At 42.5% G+C, this 21,419-nt stretch overlaps 1 protein-coding gene across 2 annotated transcripts in view; it reads left to right on the top strand.

Annotated features, from left to right (window-relative positions):
• Positions 1-21,419, top strand: part of CPVL (carboxypeptidase vitellogenic like) — a 129,434-nt gene that overhangs the window by 58,422 nt on the left and 49,593 nt on the right. For both annotated transcript variants that reach the window (XM_059396660.1, XM_059396661.1), the window contains exons 8-11: positions 11,273-11,395; positions 11,837-11,968; positions 16,595-16,693; positions 18,713-18,886. In XM_059396660.1, the coding sequence (XP_059252643.1) occupies positions 11,273-11,395; positions 11,837-11,968; positions 16,595-16,693; positions 18,713-18,886 (528 nt within the window). The remainder of the gene's footprint in view (positions 1-11,272; positions 11,396-11,836; positions 11,969-16,594; positions 16,694-18,712; positions 18,887-21,419) is intronic.

The raw sequence follows: 21,419 nt of genomic DNA on the forward strand, positions 1-21,419 counted from the left end.
AATAGGGAAGATGCTGGTGATGGCTTCAGAGGAAGGGCTGGAAGGGTACTGGGCAAGCTCAAAGCACAGACGTTTTCTGTAAGGGAGTGAAGGGAAAAACATAATCTGTTTTTCCAAGGGAATGGCAAGTTACTGGAACTAGGAATTTCCTTCTTGTCCACCTGCTTTCTTTTCTTTCTGTTTGGAAGGACATTCTGACAGTTTGGCACATCATACTTATGTCTTTTTTAAGCCAATTATTTGGTCAGAATCATTTAGGACCTCTACCAGTAATTCCCTGCCATTCCTTGACTTTCAGCCCTTTTCAGAGGCAGGTTGGGTAAAGTGGCAGGAAGCAACAATCCCATCATTTTGGAAACAACCCTGGAAAATGCCCAGTCTCTACCTCCAACAGAAGAGTGATCTGCTTACTGTGTAATTCCTGCCTCGCACATAACGTGGTGATGTCGTTAACTGTGATGTTGGGCTTTCAGCAAAGCTGCCAAATTCTGGTGAAACATTTGTCTATTTCTTGTCTGCCTGGTGGTTTCATACATGTAATATCCAAATGTGTGTGGAAAAAGACAGTTCTTTTTCTACGTTCTTTGCTGCCAGGATGAATACTTTTAAAAAAAACCTACCCCTTCCAAGTGATGAAGAAAGATGTGAATGAGGGCAGGCAGGATATGGGATAGAGATGCTGTTGCCAGGCAGCATCATCTTCATACAAACTATACAGGATACATTAAATATGGGGCCACCTCTCGTTCTAGAAGGAAGAGCGCTAAATAAAAATGCCCTGCTGGATTGTTTTATTAGAACAATGCTATGTTTTTCCAGCCCAGTTTGTCCCATCCAGTCTTTTGTTTTAAGGCTAGGAGGCAGAATGGAAAAATGGAAGGACCTCTGGGTTAATGATCAGGAGACCTGAGATTCATTGCTGGCTTTGCGTCTCTGGATAATCCCAAACAAGTTCCTTAACTTCTCTTGGCCTCTGCTTTTCATTTTACAGTCAGAAGGCTTGGTTTTTGATTAGATCACCTCCAGGGATATTTTACTTTCCTAGATGTTCAAGCATAGTTACCTAGAGGTATTTGTAAAGCATCTGTACACAATTGCAGTTTGTTTTTTTTTTTTAGGATTTTATTTATTTATTCGACAGAGAGAGATCACAAGCAGGCAGAGCAGCAGGCAGAGAGTTAGAGAGGAGGAAGCAGGCTCCCTGCTGAGCACAGAGCCCGATGCGGGGCTCAATCCCAGGACCCTGAGATCATGACCTGAGCCGAAGGCAGGGGCTTAACCCACTGAGCCACCCAGGCGCCCCCACAATTGCAGTTTTAATGCAATACCTCCCATCCTTTCTACCAAAAAAAAAAAAGTTATAAGAGATTTTTCCAGAAAGGGAAATCCTTTCTCTTTGTAACTATTAATTTCTGCACACTCTTAGGGAGGCCAACCAAATAATGGCACCGAAGTAGTAGAATCGTCCTTGAAAAATAAATGGTAAACTCAAAAATGGTTTTCTGCTTTTCGATCCAAATGTACGGGACCTAAATATCCTTACCATTTGTGCACTACGAATGAGGGTTAGCGCGACGCTTGAAGGGTCTGGAGAAGCTCTTCAGCTCCCTGACTTTGGTGCAAGGGAGTCTGGAAGTAATAACAATACCTACTGCATAGGACTGTTTTGAGCATCTAATTAGATAATCCTCCTCAAATATTTAATGGAGTGATGGCTGTGGTGAGTACCCAACACATGATGACTATTACTACCATTCATGGTGAAAAGCTGCATTAATATATTTCTGCGCCAAAGCATATGGCCTAATGCACATGGACAGGGGCTGAGATATTTAAAAAGTTCTGCTCACTTGTTGATGTGGCTTTGTCTCTCCTGTTATTTTTGAAATGATTTCTATTAATTTCTTAATTTTAAAAAAAATTTTATTTAATTGAGAGAGAGAGAGAGAACATGAGATAGAGAGCATGAGCAGGGGGAGGGGCAGAGGGAGAGGAAGAAGCAGACTTCCTGCCTACCAGGGAGCCCACCCCTGGGGCTTGATCCCAGGACTCCCAGGACCTGACCTGAGTAGAAGGCCAATGCTTAACCAACTGAGCCATCCAGACATTCTTGAAATCTTCTTAAAAAAAAAAAATAGCTTTCTTTGTCTAAGAAATGATGATGGAGCTTAGAAGTTGATATTTAAAGTTCAAGATAGTAGCAAAACGTGTGGGGACTGACCCAGGCTCCTCGCCACTGCTGCGTGGACCCCAGTGAGCCCACAACCAGGCATGCTGTGGGATTCGCAGGCAGCATGATGCCGAAGGAAGAACCGCTTGTCTCCTTCCCTTCTCTCCATTTCTTCCCAGAACACCAACTGGAATTAATTTTCTCTAAAGAGAGACAAATGTGTCTGTAAATCACCCTCCTCCAGGCATGAAAAAAATGTACTTCAAAAAGAGAAACAAGCTGCATTTAATTCACATAATTAACTTTCTTTATAAGTGTTATCCTTTCCGAGCCAGTAACTATTAGTAAGATTGCCCTTGTTCTCGAGGTGCAGACACACTTCAGAATTCTCTCAAGTGTACATGGGCCCAGCTAGAAGTTATACTAAAACAGTCCTCACTGGGAGGCAGGGAGTTGGTGGGGAGAAGAGGCACTGCCCCTTGTTCTCTAAGCACGTGGCTCTGTGTGCACTCCCAGGAAAGATTTCGTGCCTATGGGTGGCTCTGGCAGTAGCCGTATGGAGAGCTCGTTCAAAATGGCGGAACACATGGTTAACACTGGGCCTCTCTTCTTGGTCAGCAGGAGGGGGCTACCCTCCTCAGCAGCAGTTTTGCAACTATGGTTAACTTGAGGGCTGAATAAAGGCAAAACTTTGAAGCTAGTTAAAAATGAGTGAGCTTAATAGGATACTTTATCTTCATCTGCATGTGTGACATCCTGCTGGGATCATGGAGTCTGACAACCTTTATTGAAATCATCATGGTCCACTGGGTCTGGGTCGCAGGCTCCCAGTAGGTGAGAGCCATGCTTGTGTCATTTGTTTCATATGATACCAAGCACAGTATTTATTGACATAGAGCAGCTTTGTGCATGGTTGTTGCTAGATAAAATAAAAATATTGGTGATATTTCTCTCTAACCTCTTTTCATCTCTCTTCTTTCTCTGTGCGGTGTCCCATGCCCTGGGGACCATCCCTTCTACTCCCTTATTACCCACCGCCCCCCTCGCCCCTGACTCTCACCCTTCCTTTCTTTCCTTGGCTTTCTGGTGCTCGGGTCCTGTTTCTCTAGGCTTGCTCTGTCTCCTTCATGATTGTTCTATTTCTCTCCCCTTTTCTGACTTATCAGCACACCGTCCATTAGAAAGGATCTGCTACATTAAATTCACTCCCAACATGCTTGTATTTGAATGGAGAACAGAGCCCAAGCCATAAAAAGATAGTTGTAATAGGGGCATTTCCAGCACTGATGTACAAGCAGGAAAGAAGAGAACTCCTCTGCAGGCCTACACCATTATCCTTTTAGTCCTGGCTTGAATTTCGTAGCCAGAAGGGAGCCTTCAAGAGTCTATAGTTCCCTTGTTCTGTTTGTAGCTCTTATCTGAAAATACTGAAAGTGGACTGTATGGCAGGCATGGTGCTAGCCATGTCATGGCTACCTTCTGAAGCTTGCCCTGTTATTATTATCCCCATGATACAGCTGTGATGACTTAGGTCGGCCTTACCAAGGTCATTCGGCCAGGACTGAGACTGAAGCAGCTGGATTCCAGAGCTCAAAGACTACAGACAAGAGACTGGCTAAGGATCAGAGCCCTGCTTCTGTAGGTACTATCTAGAGCCGGGGTGCTCTGTTCTTGAAACCTCTGTCTCGAAGACCTGCCTCTTCCCAGAGAGCAGGTGCACTGTCTATAGAAGGCAGTCAACATCCCTTCCATATTTCATGAAGAATCCCTGAGAGTTAGCAACCTTATACAAACAAGAGAAGTTCCCTGTCTTTCTGGATGTTGCTGTTTTTCTGGTGAAGACTGAGATTTAATCATAAAGATTAAGCTTTGATCATTAAGTTTTATGGAGTAAATAGAAGTTTCGAGTGACATAAAGGCTTGAAGCCCATGGAATGCGGTTATTTCTTAAAGCTTGAAACTTGCTGAATTTTATTAGATGACATTCAAGCTGCTTTAATTCTTGAGCTCATGACAGGTGTCTATTTTCATTTATGGTCATCCGACCTGCCCGTTTTTCCTTTTTGACTTGAAAATGAATTTGTGGGGCGCCTGGGTGGCTCAGTGGGTCAAAGCCTCTGCCTTCGGCTCAGGTCATGATCTCAGGGTCCTGGGATCAAGCCCCACATCAGGCTCTCTGCTCTGCAGGGAGCCTGCTTCCTCCTCTCTCTCTCTGCCTGCATCTCTGCCTACTTGTGATCTCTGTCAAATAAATAAATAAAATATTTAAAAAATTTTAAAAAAATGAATTTGTGACTTAGAACTAGGAGTTTGTATCTTTTGACCACCTTGCTCCTGTTCCCCCTCCCCCCTCCAGCCTCTGCTTCTGGTAACCACAAGTCTGATCTCTTTTTGCTTGCTTTTTGTGTGTGTTTTTGGATTCCATATGTAAGTAAGATAATACACTATTTGTCTTTCTCTGACTTATTTCACTTAGTGTAATGCCTTCAAGGTCCATCTGTGTTGTCACAAATGGTAGGATATCCTCAGTTTTAATGGCTGGATAATATTCCATTGTATGTATATACCACAACTTCTTTACTCTTATACCCGTCAGTGGACACTTAGGCTGTTTCTGTGTCTTGGCTGTTGTAAATAACACTGCTATAAAAATGGGAGGAGGGCAGCTATCTTTTCAAGACAGTGTTTTTGTTTCCTCTGGATATATTTCCAGATAGCAGAATTGCTGGATCATATGGTAGTCCTAGTTTTAAGTTTTTGAGGTTCCTCTATACTGTTCCCCATACTGGCTGTATTAGACTTTTTTTTTTAAAGCATCTTTTCAATCCAAAGTAATATATCATTTGGAAGCCAGCGTGTGCCTTTGCATAAATACGTGTCGAATAGATACAGATCAAAATGTTTTTCTTATGTCTTTTCCTAGAGATTCTGCATTTCTTTTAAGCTCATTTTCAAGAAAAATAGATGTTTAGATAAAGTCATACTCTTGTTAGAAGTCGTGTCTTTTTTTTTTTTTTTTTAAATTGCAGCGGTATGGACTAGAAATTAGATGACACACAGTCTAGAAATGTCTAGGAAATTGTAGAGATTACCACAGTGCTGAAGTTCCAGCTTTCCCCCATCATTAATTCTCTGAGCTGGCCATTTTAACGATACACCTCTTTGCTCAGAAAAAAATAATGGTGCCCACTGAACTAAGAGACTAGATGAAGTCGGGGTCCCTCTGAGTCCTGTTCTCTTGACTGCTGTGTCATCTATTACTTTTAGGCTTTTCACCAGTTTTTGTGGTTTTTCAATGTGGCTCTAAAACTCTCTTCGGAGCATATTTCCTTATTCCCTTCTGATCTCCCCCAAGAGTGGGGATGGCCCAACCAACCCTGTGTGGTTGGGGAGCGTGAGAGAACAGGGCATGGGTATGACTTTCTCCAGAAGGGCAGCCCACCTTGTTCATTCAGGGGACCTGAAGGAGTCCCTACCAGCCCCAGAGTGAATTCTCTAGAGACATTCATTCCAGCTGGAGTAGTGGCTGTGGGTAGAAGGACATAGCAGAGCAAAGGGCACAGAATAACCCCAGATCGTCCACAACATGCCATTCCTGAGGTTGCCCACTCCACCTCCTCCACTTCCAGGCAGAGCTTGGGAGCTAGGGCCTGCAGGTAGGGACACTCTGTGTCCAGGTTCCGGTGTGTCTCGTTTCAGAGGCCATTACTCCTTATCCCCAAGAGAGGTTCTACGTGTTTTACCATACAAGTGTATACCTAGAAAAGCAAGGCAGAAAATGAATATCCCTGCATCTCTTTTTTTTTTTTTTTTAACTAAACTTTAGTAAGAAATGCAGCTGAGAAATGTAGAGTAGTTTAAACAATAGTAACAGCTAACATATGTGAAATTTCTGCAAGAAGACATTGTTTCCGTTAGAGACTTATTCTCTGACACAATTTTTTTTCTTCTAGGGAAGCTGATTGAAACTTGATTTTAGATATGAAAGCTTTTGTCCTCCTTTAAAAGTAACTGGGTGGCAGGGGTGCTGTAAGTCGGCTGTGGATGTTGCGGATGTTGTGGATGTAAGAAGGGAGAGCTTCAGACGGAATACACAATTACAAGTTTCTTTAAGTCCAAGTTCATTGTGCTTTTACACATCTGGATAATTAACCAAGCATTACATTCTCTCTAGACTATTTTTACAAGTACAATATGCTCCTAACATGATTTCCATTAGGCTGTTCCAAACATCATTTAAGAACTCAGAAAGATCGCAGACGGAGATTCGAAACCACTGTTCAGCTGTGATGTGGAGACCTTTTTCTCTTGTGGGGGAAATAAAAGACTGAGAACTGAATTCTGAGATCTGTGTGATGTAAGAGGGAAAATGGAGGTTTATTGCTTCTGTAAGCCCTAGCAAATGCAGGTATATACAAACACACCCTAATATCTCTGGGCCTTCTCGTCAGAGGTGAGCTCAAAATGTGGTCACTGTGGGGAAACAAGCCATGTGGAAATGGCAGCTGGAAGCTCCTTAAATACTAGAAAGAAGTAACAAGGGCAGATGAAAATCCTGATGTGTCGATCGCTAACCTCGTTTGAATTACTGTGTTAGATAAATACGTTCATCTGGCTGAGTTCCTCATTTGAGGGTCACTGCTGAATTCTAAAATAATACGTGTTCAGATCGTTTCTGGCCACAGTTTTCCTCTTTCCTTTTATAAGCACTTTGATGCTGTTCCGAGCTTTTATGAGGCCAGGGTCTGATCCGATGGTAGAAGGTTAGTGCTAATTCATAGACTTCAGGAGTTTTCGTTGGCCAGCTGCGGCCCACATTGATGAGCACCAGCGAGAGATCAGAGAGACCACAGGGCTGAGAGCTGTGGTGGCTGCTGCTCTTGTCGTTGTTCTAGACAGAACTCAGAACAAAAGAAGCAAGAGTTCATAAAAATTACAGGATTGTAATTGTTAAGTCCTAAGGGGCCGTATTGTTCATTTCTGATCCATCAGCCAGCCACACCTCAGTTCTCCCCCAAGAACGGAGGTTTCGATTCTATTTAAAATATCTCCAGAAAAGAGAAAACTGGGCAAATAGAACACTTGATTTATTGTCTGGTTGTCTTTTAAAGTGCTCGTGATGGTCAGAGAATCATTAAATTGAGAAATAAATGATCCAGGAAGAATAAACTAGTCTGATCTTGAAAAAAAAAAAAAAAAAGTCTCAACAAGGAGAGCAAAAATAATTGAAATTTCATTATCATACTTCAGTGTCTGTTTTCCATAAAATAATCCTATAATTGTCTACTGTGTGACAGGCTGAGCCACTCAACCAACAGAATGATTAATGGAAACAGCAGTGAAGGATTTGTCACACTGACACAGGGCAAGGAAGTGTGTGATAGTCATTAGAAAGCAAAAATGAGATAAACATCATCGTTAGGTTAGCAGATGTGGACTGAGCATTGAGGAATCTGTTTTGGACACGGTTATAGAACTACCCATCTCACTGTCTGGTTTTCTTTAAATGGTCAGCTTAGCAAGCATGGTAGCAGATGGACCCAGGGCTGAGCCCCAGCTTAGGAGACCACAGACTCATAGCCTCCAAGACCGTTGACTCAAGTGTGGTGTGACATGAGAAATGGGAGATGGGGAGGCACGTGATTGGAATGCACAGACCCTTGTTTTTGTCATTTTAAAATATGGGAAGATAATGTTAACTTTAAATTAGTTCAGCTTAAAGCGGGGAGGTAGCCTGTTCGTAGTTGATGCTCAGAAATTGAGTAGGTGTTCCATCTTAATTTCCTGCCTGGATCTCTCCCAGATACGCATGGTGGCCGCAAGGGGGAGGGTGCCATAAAAATGTGGCTGTTGTAGCCTGAATTCGTCATCACCATCATTAGAGCCATTTAAAATACATGCCCTTCCATCTCAGTAAGAGTTAAAGAGATGTTTTATTGCCGGGTCTTATAACCAGGCAACTTGAGTGATAACATCCAATAGAGAAAAAAATGTTTAGCAGTAATGTCAGATTAGTCATTCCTTTATCAGATATGTTTTTGTGTTCCTACTGTGTGCTGGGCAAGATACACAATGTGAGAATAATAATCCATGAAATGGCAAACTTGACTCTATCACATAGCGGTCAAGTTTTCATAATATTTTTTCAGAAGAAATGATTAGCTTTCCAAGCACAAGTTCTGTTCTTTATTCATTTTTGTGTCTTCTCAAATATCTACAGCAATGCTTTTGCCAGAAGAGTTGTCCAATAAACCATCACCAAATGAAAACTATGTAATAGATCTTTAGCAGTAAAATGATTACTCAAGGAAATTTGTGTTTTGAGGTTCATCTTAACAAAATTGTATTTGATAAATGTTCACTTAATGTTCCTAATGGGAGAGTAAAGCACTGTTTATGCAACAAACCATGTTTCAGGCATATAAACAAACACATCTTTATATCCCTTCACTGAAGCTATAATGTGCTCATGGTTGTGGATGGATACACTGTTTTGAGTCAATACTTTGCCTAAATAATTACTGTTGCACAAGAGGGCTGCATCAATGGGGAGGTCTCAGAGATCTTGTATAAATTATGCAAATTACATTACTTTATCATACCTTGGAAGGAGTGTAGGTTTGGGAGTAGGTCAGAGCCAGTTAGATTTTGACTCTGCCATTTCTCTGAGCCTCAGTGGCTTCGTATTGATATTGAAGTAATGATGTGTGCAGCGTATAATTAGGGTATGGAGTAAATGAGGGCTCATGGGCCTCCCAGCCTTTGAACTACAGACCGCTACAGAGTCTCAGAAATATTACAGAGGGTCTGCGGACTCATACATACCCACTCCATGCCTTTAGTCTACTTTGAACATATATGTGTTAGTGTTTTTCCAATCCATGTAGGCTCATTCAAGACTCATTCATTCAACAGCTGTGTACTGAGTGCTAACAAACAGCATCAGGCACAGTGGTTATACTGACCTAAAAACAGATAGCTCTGTGTTCATGGATATTCTACTCTGGTGTGGGTGGGAGACTAACAATACCCAAGAAAAATAAGTAAAAGTTTATAGGAATGTGGTAAGGATTTGATGAAAAAAAGAGAGAAAGGAAATACAAAATGTTAAAAAAAAAAAAAAAAAAAAGGAGGGATGTTAAAATTTTGGATGGGATGGCCAAGGAAAGCATCCCTAGGTGTCACTGAAGGAAGTAAGGGAGTTAAGAATACGGCCATCTGGGAGAAGGGCATTCCAGGGGAGGGAGCAGCGAATGCAAAGACCCTGATGGAAGGAAGAGTACAGCATGACCATGATCCAAGACGGGCTGGAGAGGAATGAGCAAGGAGGGAGCAGGGAATATCGAAGTACGAATCATGCCAATCCTTATGGCTCCGAAAAAGCACTCTGCTTTTACTCTGAGGGAGATGGGGAGTCGTCAGAGGGTTTGAGCATAGCAGTGGCAAGACCAGATTCACATTTTAGTAGACCACTATCTTGAAAATAGACTGGATGAGGGGAAGGACAAAAGCAAGGGGCCCGTTAGGTGACTGCAAGAACCCAGGCAAGAGATGACGGAACCTGGAGCAAGGCGATGAAGAGGGTGGTGTGCAAAGACCCTGGATCCTGGACCTATCTTGACAGAATAGGTAGAGTTGACAAGGCTCACTGATGGACTTCTGTGGGGTGTGAGAGAAAGAGATAAGGAATGGCACTGGGGCGCCTGGCTGGCTCAGTTGGTTAAGACCAACTGGAGAGTTGAGCAACTCACTCCAAATTACCCAACTGGTAAATGGGGGCAGCCAGAACTCAAGAACAATAATCCCAGAACTTCAGAACTAGAGGGGATCCTAAAAATATGTTCCTCAATCAGCCTCCTTGAAACTGACATTTAGAAACTTACTTCTGGGCACATAATAGGCCCTATGCGGAAAAAGGTGATCAATACGTTGATAGAGTGCCCTATTTTCTCATATAATCTGGCCTTTGCCTGGGAGAACGCAGCTGCCACAACAAACAGGCTCTATTCTTTAATGCCCAACACCTCTCACAGGTGATCTCAGCTTGGGTCTCCATCCCAGGGTCGTGCTGGGTGTGGAGCCTACTTAAAAAGGAAAGGAAAGGAAAGAAAAAGAAATGGCACCATGATTTTCTAGTTAGAACCAGTAACATTAATAGAGAGGTTGAAAGGAAGGCTTGCGGATTCAAGCTTCATTCTGAACATATGAAGTTTAACATTAGACACGCAAGAGAAGATGTCAAAAAGGCGGCTTTTTAATGTAAACAACACAAGACTAATTTTTTTAAAGATTGTATTATTTATTTATTTATTTATTTGAGAAAGAGAGTGCAGGGAGCGGGGAGTGGAGAGGCAGAAGGAAAGGGAGAGAAAGTCTCAAGCAGACTTCGTGCTGAGCGCAGAGGCCATGTGGGACTTGATCCTTTGACCCTGAGATCTCGAACTGAGCCGAAACCAAGAGTCAGATGCTCAACAGACTATGCCACCCAGGTGCCCCAATACAAAGCTATTTTTAAAATATTTCTGAATAGTAGCTTTTCTCAGCAAGGTCTAAAAGTAGAATTATAATGTTTGTGTCCGCAAAATATTTTGAAATTGTAAAAGAACCCTGTACTTGAAAAGGTTGGAGACAGAGATAATTGTCAAGTGACAATTTCAGTAGCCAATAAATGTTACTTTCCTTCTCCTCTTGCTTTAATACATGTAGATTTCAAACTGCATCATCATACAGATTTTGAAAACTTCATTTTTGCCTCGAGACTTTTTCCTTTTCAAATAAAGTTTTTAACAGAGCCTTCTGGTAAGACAAGCCCCATGGGTGGCAGATTTGTGAAGGAAATTAGACTGTTCACCTGTTTCATGTCCACCTGTCATTTTTTGGTGCACCTCCCCGGTGATTTGCATGTCACTGGCACTGTCTGGGGATGCCAGAGGAAGTGAGAGACAGAGCTCTGTGTTATTGTGGGATTTACAACATAAGGTAAAATATATGGTGGAGCTCATGTGGAAATACTGCTGTTTTATTGTTACTTTAATTAGCTTAAATACATAATGGTTATAGCACCAATTTGTAATGGTTCATTTCCACATCTACCCTTCTCAGTCGTACGCAGGGAAGTACGTGCCAGCCCTTGCACACTATATCCACGTGCTTAACCCCGTGATGAAGATGAAGATCAACCTGAAAGGAATTGCTCTCGGAGATGCGTATTCTGATCCTGAATCAGTAGGTGTCTGTCTCCTTTGTCCTTTCCATTCTGTCCTGTAAGGAGATTAAATCCCCTTTGATCCAGTGGAGGCTCCTCTGACCTTAGGGACCTGAGCTGATGGAGGGAAATAATGTTGCCCCGTTGACTCGCTAATGATTTAAAATCTTCTCATTTTTACCAGATGTTTTAAGGTGTCAACTTGTTCCGTCAGCCTCGGTTGAATATGAGTGTGAACGTGGGGCACGCGTGCGTGTGATGTTTGTGTGTGTATTTTGTGCATGTGTGTGGTGTGTGTATGTTTGGGGTATGTGTGTGCATCGTGTGTAACATGTGCATTGTGTGTTTGTTTGTGTGCAGGAGACTGACAAATGACAGAGGGTTACTTCACCAAGCAAGTGGGCTCCCCTAACTTCGCTCTTTCTCTCCCCATGGCGTCTGCATTTCTCTTTTCTCCTCAGATCATAGGAGGCTATGCCACATTCCTGTACCACATTGGCTTGTTGGATGAGAAGCAGAGAAAGTACTTCCAGAAGCAGTGTGATGAGTGCGTGAAATACATCAAGGAGAAGAAATGGCTTCAAGCCTTTGAAGTGAGTTCTGGGGACTGCGTGGCCCTGGAGCAATGAGAACCATGTGAGCTGGGTCCTAGAAGTCTTGTGGTACTGGGGCATGTTGTTGTTGTTGTTATTGTTAGAGAAGGTATAGCTGGTCCGCTGTCTGAGATCAGGAGGCGGGTGAGTGTGAGCTCAAAGTGAAAGAAAGAACCATCCAGGTATCTTTGAATTTACTTTGACTGTCTTCTAAACCTGCGATCACCTTGGAGTGTTTATCTAGCTGTGTCTCTCATTAACTGTTTTGATTTCTTTAAATGCTGCGTAGGCCCTAAAGGCATGCCCTATCACAAGGAAATCAGAAGAAAGGCAACCCAGAAAGTAGATACATATGCTTCAGCATCTGCTCGATACCCTTCAGAAGGGTGATATCCGCACACGGCATTCCAGCTGGAGACACGACCTCAGTGTGTAACAAATGTCACATGTTCCTGTGTGTCGGGAACAAAGCTGAGAAAGTGTAATAATCTGAAACTTTTATAAAGAGCCATTGGTATTTGTAACTATTGTCACAATGCTCCCCTAAAATTGAATTTGAGAATCCAATAATATGGTTCTATTCCTTGCCCTTTTTATTGGGATGGAGGGAATTATTTAAAATCTGAGACTATACTGAACATTAGCGTACAGGAGTTCGAGTTTTTGGTTTGGTTTGGCTTTGCCCGTGCAGGCAAAGATTGTATACCAATGATCTCTTTTAGGTTTTGTTTGTTTGTCTGTTTGCTACCTTTAATCATAGAGCCATCGTGTTTCATTCATCAGTAAATGAGATGAGGAGTGCATTTGGAGGACTTCAGTCTTCCTGTTCTTGGGAGCCCATCCTGTACCTGTACCAGTTTTCCTAAGGGCATCGTTGTTATAAAGCCGGAGGCCTGATATGAATAGTCTTCTAGGCACTGCAGGTCTGCTGGTTCAGATCAAAACAAGAGACCCTACAAACTCAGGGAGAAAGGCATAACAAGGTTACCCTCCATTCAACAAGCAGGGTGCCTCGCCCTGCCTGAAATCTCTGAAGCAGTGAATGCCCTTACCATCAATTCTCCCAGCAGCAAGATGTACAGCTGAAACTATCCCGTAAACCCCCCACCTGTCCCTCCAGATGCCAACAGCCTCTCCTTTCTCTGCACCAGGACACCTGGTGTGGCTGGGGAGCTTGGATTCAGAATCTCCATGCAACTGTAAATGCAAAGAAAGAGTGCTCTCACGGGGACATGTAGGATCCCTCTTCGACGTGCAATGACACTATTTTTGAGTCTGGTTTTAGGCTCTCTGTTGTAGTAGGCAGAAAGGGTAAAAGGATTGAACCTCTAAAATTTAAAATTAATATCAAATATTACATCATGGGAGACCCATTGGCAAGTGAGAGATTTGATGTGTTTTTGAAGAAGCATACAAGGATGAAGTGATGTCAAGAGGAAGAACATCCAGTGGGCCCTAAGGGGTAAGGAAACCAAGGAAACCTAAGGAAGGATGTCCTTGCATCCTTGCATGGTGCGGCAACCCAAGCCCCCACCGGATTAACAAAACGGGGGACAAGTTCAGGTTATTTGGTGTTTTCAGAGGTAATGAGAAGATGGCCCATGAGGTCAGAGCTTTCCTAAACTAGATTCATCAGAAAACAAAGCAAAAGGCACCAAAACCCAAAACAAAAGGACAAAAAGAACAACAAACCTAGGAAGGTATGCAGTGTTTCTGTGACCATTGATCCAATATTAAGTGAATTCTTCACTTAATACTCTTTGTTTTATTTTAAGGGAAATAGATAAGCCGATACTTAGGAAAGTAAGCCAGCAGTGGTCAAATGTGTTCCAGCGCAGGCAGTAGAAGGCTCAGAGAAATCCTGAGACCCAAGAGAGTACCGACAAAATCACAAGCCTAAATGATAAAGCCTGTTGGATGCCCTGATCCCTTAACATGATGTAGTTAATCAAAAAGCAGGAACTTGGAGCTGGAATTTTGGAGACCATCTTCTGCCTGTACACACATGCACGCATCCACATTTCACTGATGAGGGGGCTGAGGCCTGAGGGACTGCATTCAGTGCCCAAAAGCCCGATAATAGACTGTGGCAGGACTAGGACTGGAATCATCCCCCCCATCCCCGATTCCTGCCCTGGTATTCTCCTGTGGTAACTCCCACGCAGTCTGTAAAATTCCTGGGATATTTAGACATTCCGCAAGATGCACAGTGGCGCATCTCTGGCCCCATATTGTCCCCCTTACCATGACAATGCTCTGGATCACAGAGTTCTTTCCGTGAAACCAGTTTTGACCAGAAACTGGATTTCACAGGTCTTGACCACCCTCGTCACTTGTTTGACAACAAATGATGTTTGACTCTTTCTGAAATCAGATCTGTTCTTAAGACTGGCATTTATATTCCCATTGGTGTTGAAGATCATTTCTAAGCATAAACAAAATGCTGCCTGTATTCAGAACTACTGCTAGCCTGTGATGTTGCCTCTGGGTGGACAAGTTAGACAAAGACACCTCTGCTGAGCAGACATAGACCTGTGGATTCAGAGCTTGGCAAGTGGAGGCCACCATTGTACGAGAATAGAGATGGCTTTTTCTCTAAATGCAGCCCAAGTCTGGTTATCCAGCTCGGCAAGCAGAACTTTGATGGCTCTCTGCCCCTCCGCCAGGCACCCCCACGTACTGCACAGGGCACAGCCAGAGGCAGTGGTCCTGCGGGACCGTAGAGTTCCTAGAGCATACTTATTACTCCCTCCCCTTTCCACAATGTTGATCCTTTTCATTCTTGGCCCCTAGCCCTGTGGCAATGGTCACTTGGATAAATTAAGTTGCTTCATGTTTGGTAAAGAAAACTAATCTAATAAAATAATGGAATTTTATATTAAACCCAAAAGCATGGCCAGAAAGAGTTGAAGACTAAGAGAGTAGCAGTCCGCCCCTTGGAGAGCTAGTGTGTGTGTGGCAGGATGTGGAATATGTAGGCTGGAGAGCATAGCCTGGGCTTGAATCTCTCCTCTGACATTAGTGAGGTGTCTTTGGTGACTTAACCTCTCTGAGCCTCAGTTTTCTCACCTGTAAAACCAGGATACGATTGTCCTGAATTCTTACCATGTAAGAAAACCTAAATCACACCTGATAGCTGGTTTTGAAAATAGACCAAATGCATCTTTTTTTACAAGAGCCCCTTATGGACTCAATATTCTCATCTAAAAGCATCCCAGTGTTCTCAGTCCCTTTTCTAAGTATCCCCTTCATCTTCATGCTCTACCCAAAACCTGCTTCTCCCCTGCTGCTGTCCCTTCCCCTTTCGAGTGCAGGGACTGTGTTCTTCTTACCGACTTCATACTGCTTGGCTCCTGGGTAGAGTGGGTGTCCTCCTCGCTCCTCATTGCTGCCCTCAGATCATGTTCTGTCCTTCCAGAAGTACTGAGCTCGGACTGCCTCATCCCCACATGATCTCACCCACCACTCTTTGTCGTTACCTACCAGCCTCCAACTTTCTCCTGCTCATCCCCTGAGAATGCCTCACTGTCACTCTCTCTCAAGGGCATCGTGCTTGTCATTATTTTTAATGATCGCAGTGTCTGCATGAAGGATCATTTCAATACGTGGCCCCTCAGTTCCTAAGTCTCCTGTCTTTCGACGATCTTGTTCTCCTCTTATCTTAGCTGCTCAGTCCCAAAACAAAACAAAAAAATCTGACAAACACTCTACAACCTCAGATTCTCATTGCATGGTCACACTTCTCCGAGTATACCAATTCAAAGAACAGTTCTGCAACCCCATTGTCTTGCAGTCCATTGATCCTACGACTGAGTCATGATCCTTAACCCCTTCAGGTCTTAGTTGCTTTAATCACCCAGCTGAAACTCAAGGTCAGCCCAGCTCCTTTGGCCAAACCACCATCCAGGCTAAAAGCACTTGTTTACACCCCATGTCTATCTCTGTGCTACTATACATGACCAGAGAAGGGCACACAATCATGCTGACTGCCCTCACCTCCACTGTTGACAAGTTTTTAAAGTCAGAAGTCCCAAGGGAACTTCCACTAGCTCCAAGAACCTGGGTGAATGGTCAATGATCCATATTATGGCAATCCTTCCCTACAAGGCTCATTCCTATGGTCGGGGCCTTTGAGCTCACTGTCTCCTCTGCCTGGAATGTTCTTTCCCTAGATGTCTGCATGGCTCACTTCCTTCCTTCCGGCAGGAGTTTATTCAAATGCTACCTTCTCAGGGAGACCTGTGTTTCCCCCTCTCTGCAGTGCACCGTGCTCTCAGGCATACACATGTGCCCACACATGCCATGACACTTCCTATTCTCCTTCTCCTCTTTAGTTTTCTCCTTAACACTTATCACTCTTACCATACTGCATGTTTTTCCTGTGAATACTTGCTTCTTGTCTCCCTCAAGGATATTAGGTCCAGGGAGAGGACTTATGCTCTCTTGTTCACACTGCTGTCTCCCCAGTGCCCGGGGTAGTGTCTGGCCCAGAGAAGATGTGCAATAAATGGTTGTTTGAAACGAGGAAACGATGCTGGAATAAGGAAACTGTTAAATCAATGCAATGACAAGTGCCCGTGTGTTTTTACCTACCCTGATGTTTTCCTTCTCTCTCTCCTGACCTAGGTACTGGATAAACTACTAGATGGTGACTTAACAAGCAACCCTTCTTACTTCCATAATATCACAGGATGTCCTAGTTATTATAACATATTACAGTGCAAGGTAATGACAACATTTTTGAAACTGTGATAGTGTTGGCTTAAAAATTTTGGCAAAACCAAACTTCTTCCAATTTGAGAAATACTGTAGGTAACTTTATACTGGATAAATATGTCCTAACTGTATGGCATTATTTGATCTACTAATCTTTAGGATTCCCCTGCCCCACTGACGTTGTATATGTTATAATCTGACCATCAAGAATGATATTCCAGGGGCGCCTGGGTGGCTCAGTGGGTTAAGCTGCTGCCTTCGGCTCCGGTCATGATCTCAGGGTCCTGGGATGGAGTCCCGCATCGGGCTCTCTGCTCAGCCGGGAGCCTGCTTCCCTCTCTCTCTCTCTCTCTCTGCCTGCCTCTCCATCTACTTGTGATTTCTCTCTGTCAAATAAATAAATAAAATCTTTAAAAAAAAAAAAAAAAGAATGATATTCCAGATAACTCAAAACAATCTCTGATTAACATAATCCCCCTCACTACCCAGTAGAGCTTGTTATATAGAAGTTCTTTTGTCAAAGATAGAGGACAGGATTGCTCTCCCGGGTATTAGGTCCCAGAATGCCAAGCCTGTAGTGAGTTTCTTGAAAATGTCCACATTATTTGCTCTGTACATAAGATGGCTTGGATAATCAAAACTGCCAAAGCCTTTAGGAAAATATTTGCTTTGTCTTACTTTTAACTTAAGATGGTTTCTGCACTTAGTATGGCCCTCACTTTAAGCTCTTTGGAATATTTCTCAAAATATTCAAGTAGTTTTCTTCCATAAAAGTAGGCCAAAATCAATGTCTTCTGTGCAGGATTAATCAAATAAAAAAGAAGCCAAAGTGGGTATTTGGATTTGTATCATCTTGATCTAGTGTATATGAGAATACATCTTGTTTTAAAAGTTGCCTTATTTATGAACTATTTTGTAAATAAAATATAAAGCTGGTTTCAATAGACTCTGCCAAACCTGTGGTTTTGGATTTAGATTCTACCAAGAGAAAATCAGATGGTAGGCAAGAGAGAAACAGGATTTGTAATCACATTTCTTTTTCCTTTACAGAGTATTGTATTTGAAAGATTAGCAAAAAAGGAGGATGCACAAAATTATTGGTCTCAAACATTTTTATCCCTTTGTAATTTTTTAAAATGGCATTTATACCTTTTTTCTTTTAGCATGATGAATATCACAGACTTTTCACTATCACAGACTTTATGCAGTATTTTTTTTTTTTTTTAATGAGGCTCATGGACAACTTTTCTTTTGTCTCATGTCCTTCATAAAGTCATCTGTTTTTACACTTGGTATATTTCCCTCCTTTGATTATGGTTAGCTGATTATTTTGTACGTGTGGTTTTAATAAGCAGCAGAACATGGAAGAGAAAGCCTCGGCTTTTAATCCACCAGACCACGGCTCTGGCTTTTGTGGTCCGTTTGACTTTCGTCCCATAGAGCCTCCGACAAGGAGCAAATTGTTTTTGATAAACTCACCCCTTCCGTTCTTTCCTGTCATTGCCTCAAATGTTGTGGGTTTTTTTTTTTAAAGATTTTATTTATTTTATTTGACAGAAAGAGTGAGAGAGCACAAGCAGGGGATACAGCAGAGAGGGAGGGAGAAGCAGGCAGGTTTCCCGCTGAGCAGAGAGCCTGACATGAGGCTCCATCCCACGACCCTGGGATCATGACCTGAGTCAAAGGCAGATACTTAACTGACTGAGCCACCCAGACGCCCCTCATACGGGGTTGTTGATTGGAGTCATAGATTCTAGAAGATGAGTTACCGAGAAAGAAAAATCGAGCATTTAAGTGCAAATGGAGCATTGGCTCTGAAAGTATCAGATCATCCAGTTTTGTTATCAGTAAAATTTAAATCACCTCAGAACCCCCAAATTAAAAATCTCAAGGCGGAGACCAGTTAACAGTCATGTCTCATCTTGTTCATTATAGTTTATATTAGCAGAAATTTGCAGCTTTCCCCACAGGCTGTTCCTGCCACCCAGTCACGTTTCCTAATGTTTTTCTGATGTCCCCTTCTGCCAGGAACCTGAGGACCAAAATTACTATGGGAAATTTTTGTCCCTCCCAGAAGTGAGGCAAGCCATCCATGTGGGAAACCGGACTTTTAGTGACGGATCCGAAGTTGAAAAGTACATGCGAGAAGATACAGTAAAGTCCGTTAAGCTCTGGTTAGCTGAACTCATGAACAATTACAAGGTAAGAGAGTTACTCCAGTTACTATCTATTTCAGGAACTTTGTAGATTACCCAGAGTGGAGGTGACGTTCTCTTGTTTGTAATTCAACTTCTGCCATTCTGTTTTTACTTTGGGGTTATTTTACGAACACAAACAACAACCCCCAGACTGTTTGGTTTCTTTGAATTGTTAGTTTTCCCTCTAATTAAATAACTATCCCTTGATAGTTTCCTAAAATGAAATTCTCTTTGGCAAGTGCCACATCTCATCATTTCTTGAGAAAAGAGGTACAGCAGAGCCAAGATGGCTGGCCTTGTAGAAGCCAATTTTGCCTTATTGCTCGCTTTATAATATTAATCCCAATGAAGTCAGGGATAAATGAAATCAACTGGTTATTCCAAAAAGTGCATTTAACCTTGTAATTGTATTCATTCCTATTGCTCAGTCACAGTTTTTTGTTTTTGTTTTTTTTTTTTTTGGTATCTGCTTTAAGCCTAAAATAGTGCTAGGCTGTCAGCTTGAAACAATGAATGAGAAAGGCTCCCTGGTTTGAGGAGTATACATTCAAGCACTTTGTTATCTGAGATGATCTGCCTGATTTGCGGTTGGAGGTACCGGAGGAAAGGGAAAAGTGTGAATGAAGCCCTGAAAATGCAAGCAGAGGGGGCGTGGACCCTAGAATTCTCACTGTGAAAGAAGGACAAAGAGCAAGTGATGTAGGGAAAAGTCGTCCTCTGAATTTCTTTTCTGCTACCGCCATTCTCACCTCCTCTGATCTTCCTGAGCTGTTATCCTCTGTCCTTGGCCTGGTCTGTGGAGACACCACCACAGGGTAAGTGTGCTCACGATGGAGGGGACCACCACCTGAGATGGTCCACGCCCTCTATAGTTTCTGGTAGAGGCAGGAGTAATGTTTGAGATGAACAAAAACCACGGCAACCAGTAGCCTACACACCTTTGTGAATTAGAAAAAAGGCAACCTCCCCTCAGGATACTTTAGTTCCATTGGTCAAAAAATTCTAATACATTGCCTTAATTGGAATCAAACTCTTTACTACCATTTTCTGCCATGAGGAATACACATGTCTATAAGGTCTTGAGATTGTTCAGTGTGCAGCTGTCAATACTGTGCAAGGAGTCCATTGCCAAAGGTGCCCTTACTAGATTGCGTTCTGAACTATGCCAGACCTTAAAGGCCCATCTTTTGGCGCTGTCTCTAGTACACAGTTTGAGACTCTCGGTATACAACCCTTATTGGAAAAAAATATCTATGGTCAGTGGCATGCAATCTATAAACCCATTATAAATTTGTAGAACTTGACGAAATACTTTCTAGGAAAGAAAGGGTCTAGCTAGATGAGGTCAGAATTTCAAGCATCCTTGTGTTTTGTTCTATCGGGGTCCTGAGTGCTTGCCTACCCAGAGCCTTCTCTGCACACTTTTTTTTTTTTAAAGATATTTTATTTATTTCAGAGAGAGTTCATGAGCAGAGGGAAGGGTATAGGGTGAAACAGACTCCCCACTGAGCAGGGAGCCCAACACAGAACCTAATTCTGGGACCCTGAGATCATGACCTTAGCCAAAGGTAGATACCTAAGCGACTGAGACACCCAGACACCCCTCTGCACACGTTTTTAAAGCATTTAACTGGTTGTCTTCTTCTCTGAGCTCTCAGACCATGTTGTCTCTACACTGTGGCCACACTTAGCACCCTGTAATATCTCTGTAGGCTGTCCATTCCAACACCAGCCTGGAGCAGATGCCAATTACAAATGAATGAATGAATGAAAAACCCATTCTATAAATTAATGCTACATCAAAAATATATCTAATAAATGTGCCCATGATTCATTAGATATTATCTACAAATTCATTAGGCCAGAAAGAGCTGAGTACTTGTGTTTTCAAAACATAAATGATGGGCTATAATTTAACATTAAAGAATACAAAGTGGGTTTGTTGTTTGTTTGTTTGTTTTTTTGAGAGGAGAGCATAAGGAAGTTCTGCATACATTTTTTTGTGCCCCTGGGAAATACATTTTCTCATTGTCTAAATTGCACTAGACTATGATTCTTTTCTCAGCCAAGTGAGGATAGGAAGGAACATGCAGCATACCTGATGATAAACTCTCCTGATAACTGGTTAATGACCATAGAGTATCCCCTTGGTTGGTAAAGAATATACTGATTAAAAATGATCCAGTATTTTGATATGTAAACATCTCTGTCCCTGTTCCCATGTATCTTAAACCTACCAACATGAATTCCAGTGAAATCAGAATGTTCTTTAAAGTCCAAATTAGGGGGTGCCTGTGTGGCTCAGTGGGTTAAAGCCTCTGCCTTCGGCTCAGATCATGATCCTAGAGCCCTGGGATCGAGCCCCACATTGGGCTCTCTGCTCAGCGGGGAGCCTGCTTCCTTCTCTCTCTCTCTCTCTCTCTCTCTGCCTGCCTCTCTGCCTACTTGTGATCTCTGTCAACTAAATAAAATCTTAAAAAAAAAAAAAAGTTCAAGTTAGTTGTCAGGAAAAAAAGAGGATAGATTGGTGGTACAGA

Source organism: Mustela nigripes, chromosome 4, assembly GCF_022355385.1.
Source record: "Mustela nigripes isolate SB6536 chromosome 4, MUSNIG.SB6536, whole genome shotgun sequence".
Classification (NCBI taxonomy): Eukaryota; Metazoa; Chordata; class Mammalia; order Carnivora; family Mustelidae; genus Mustela; species Mustela nigripes.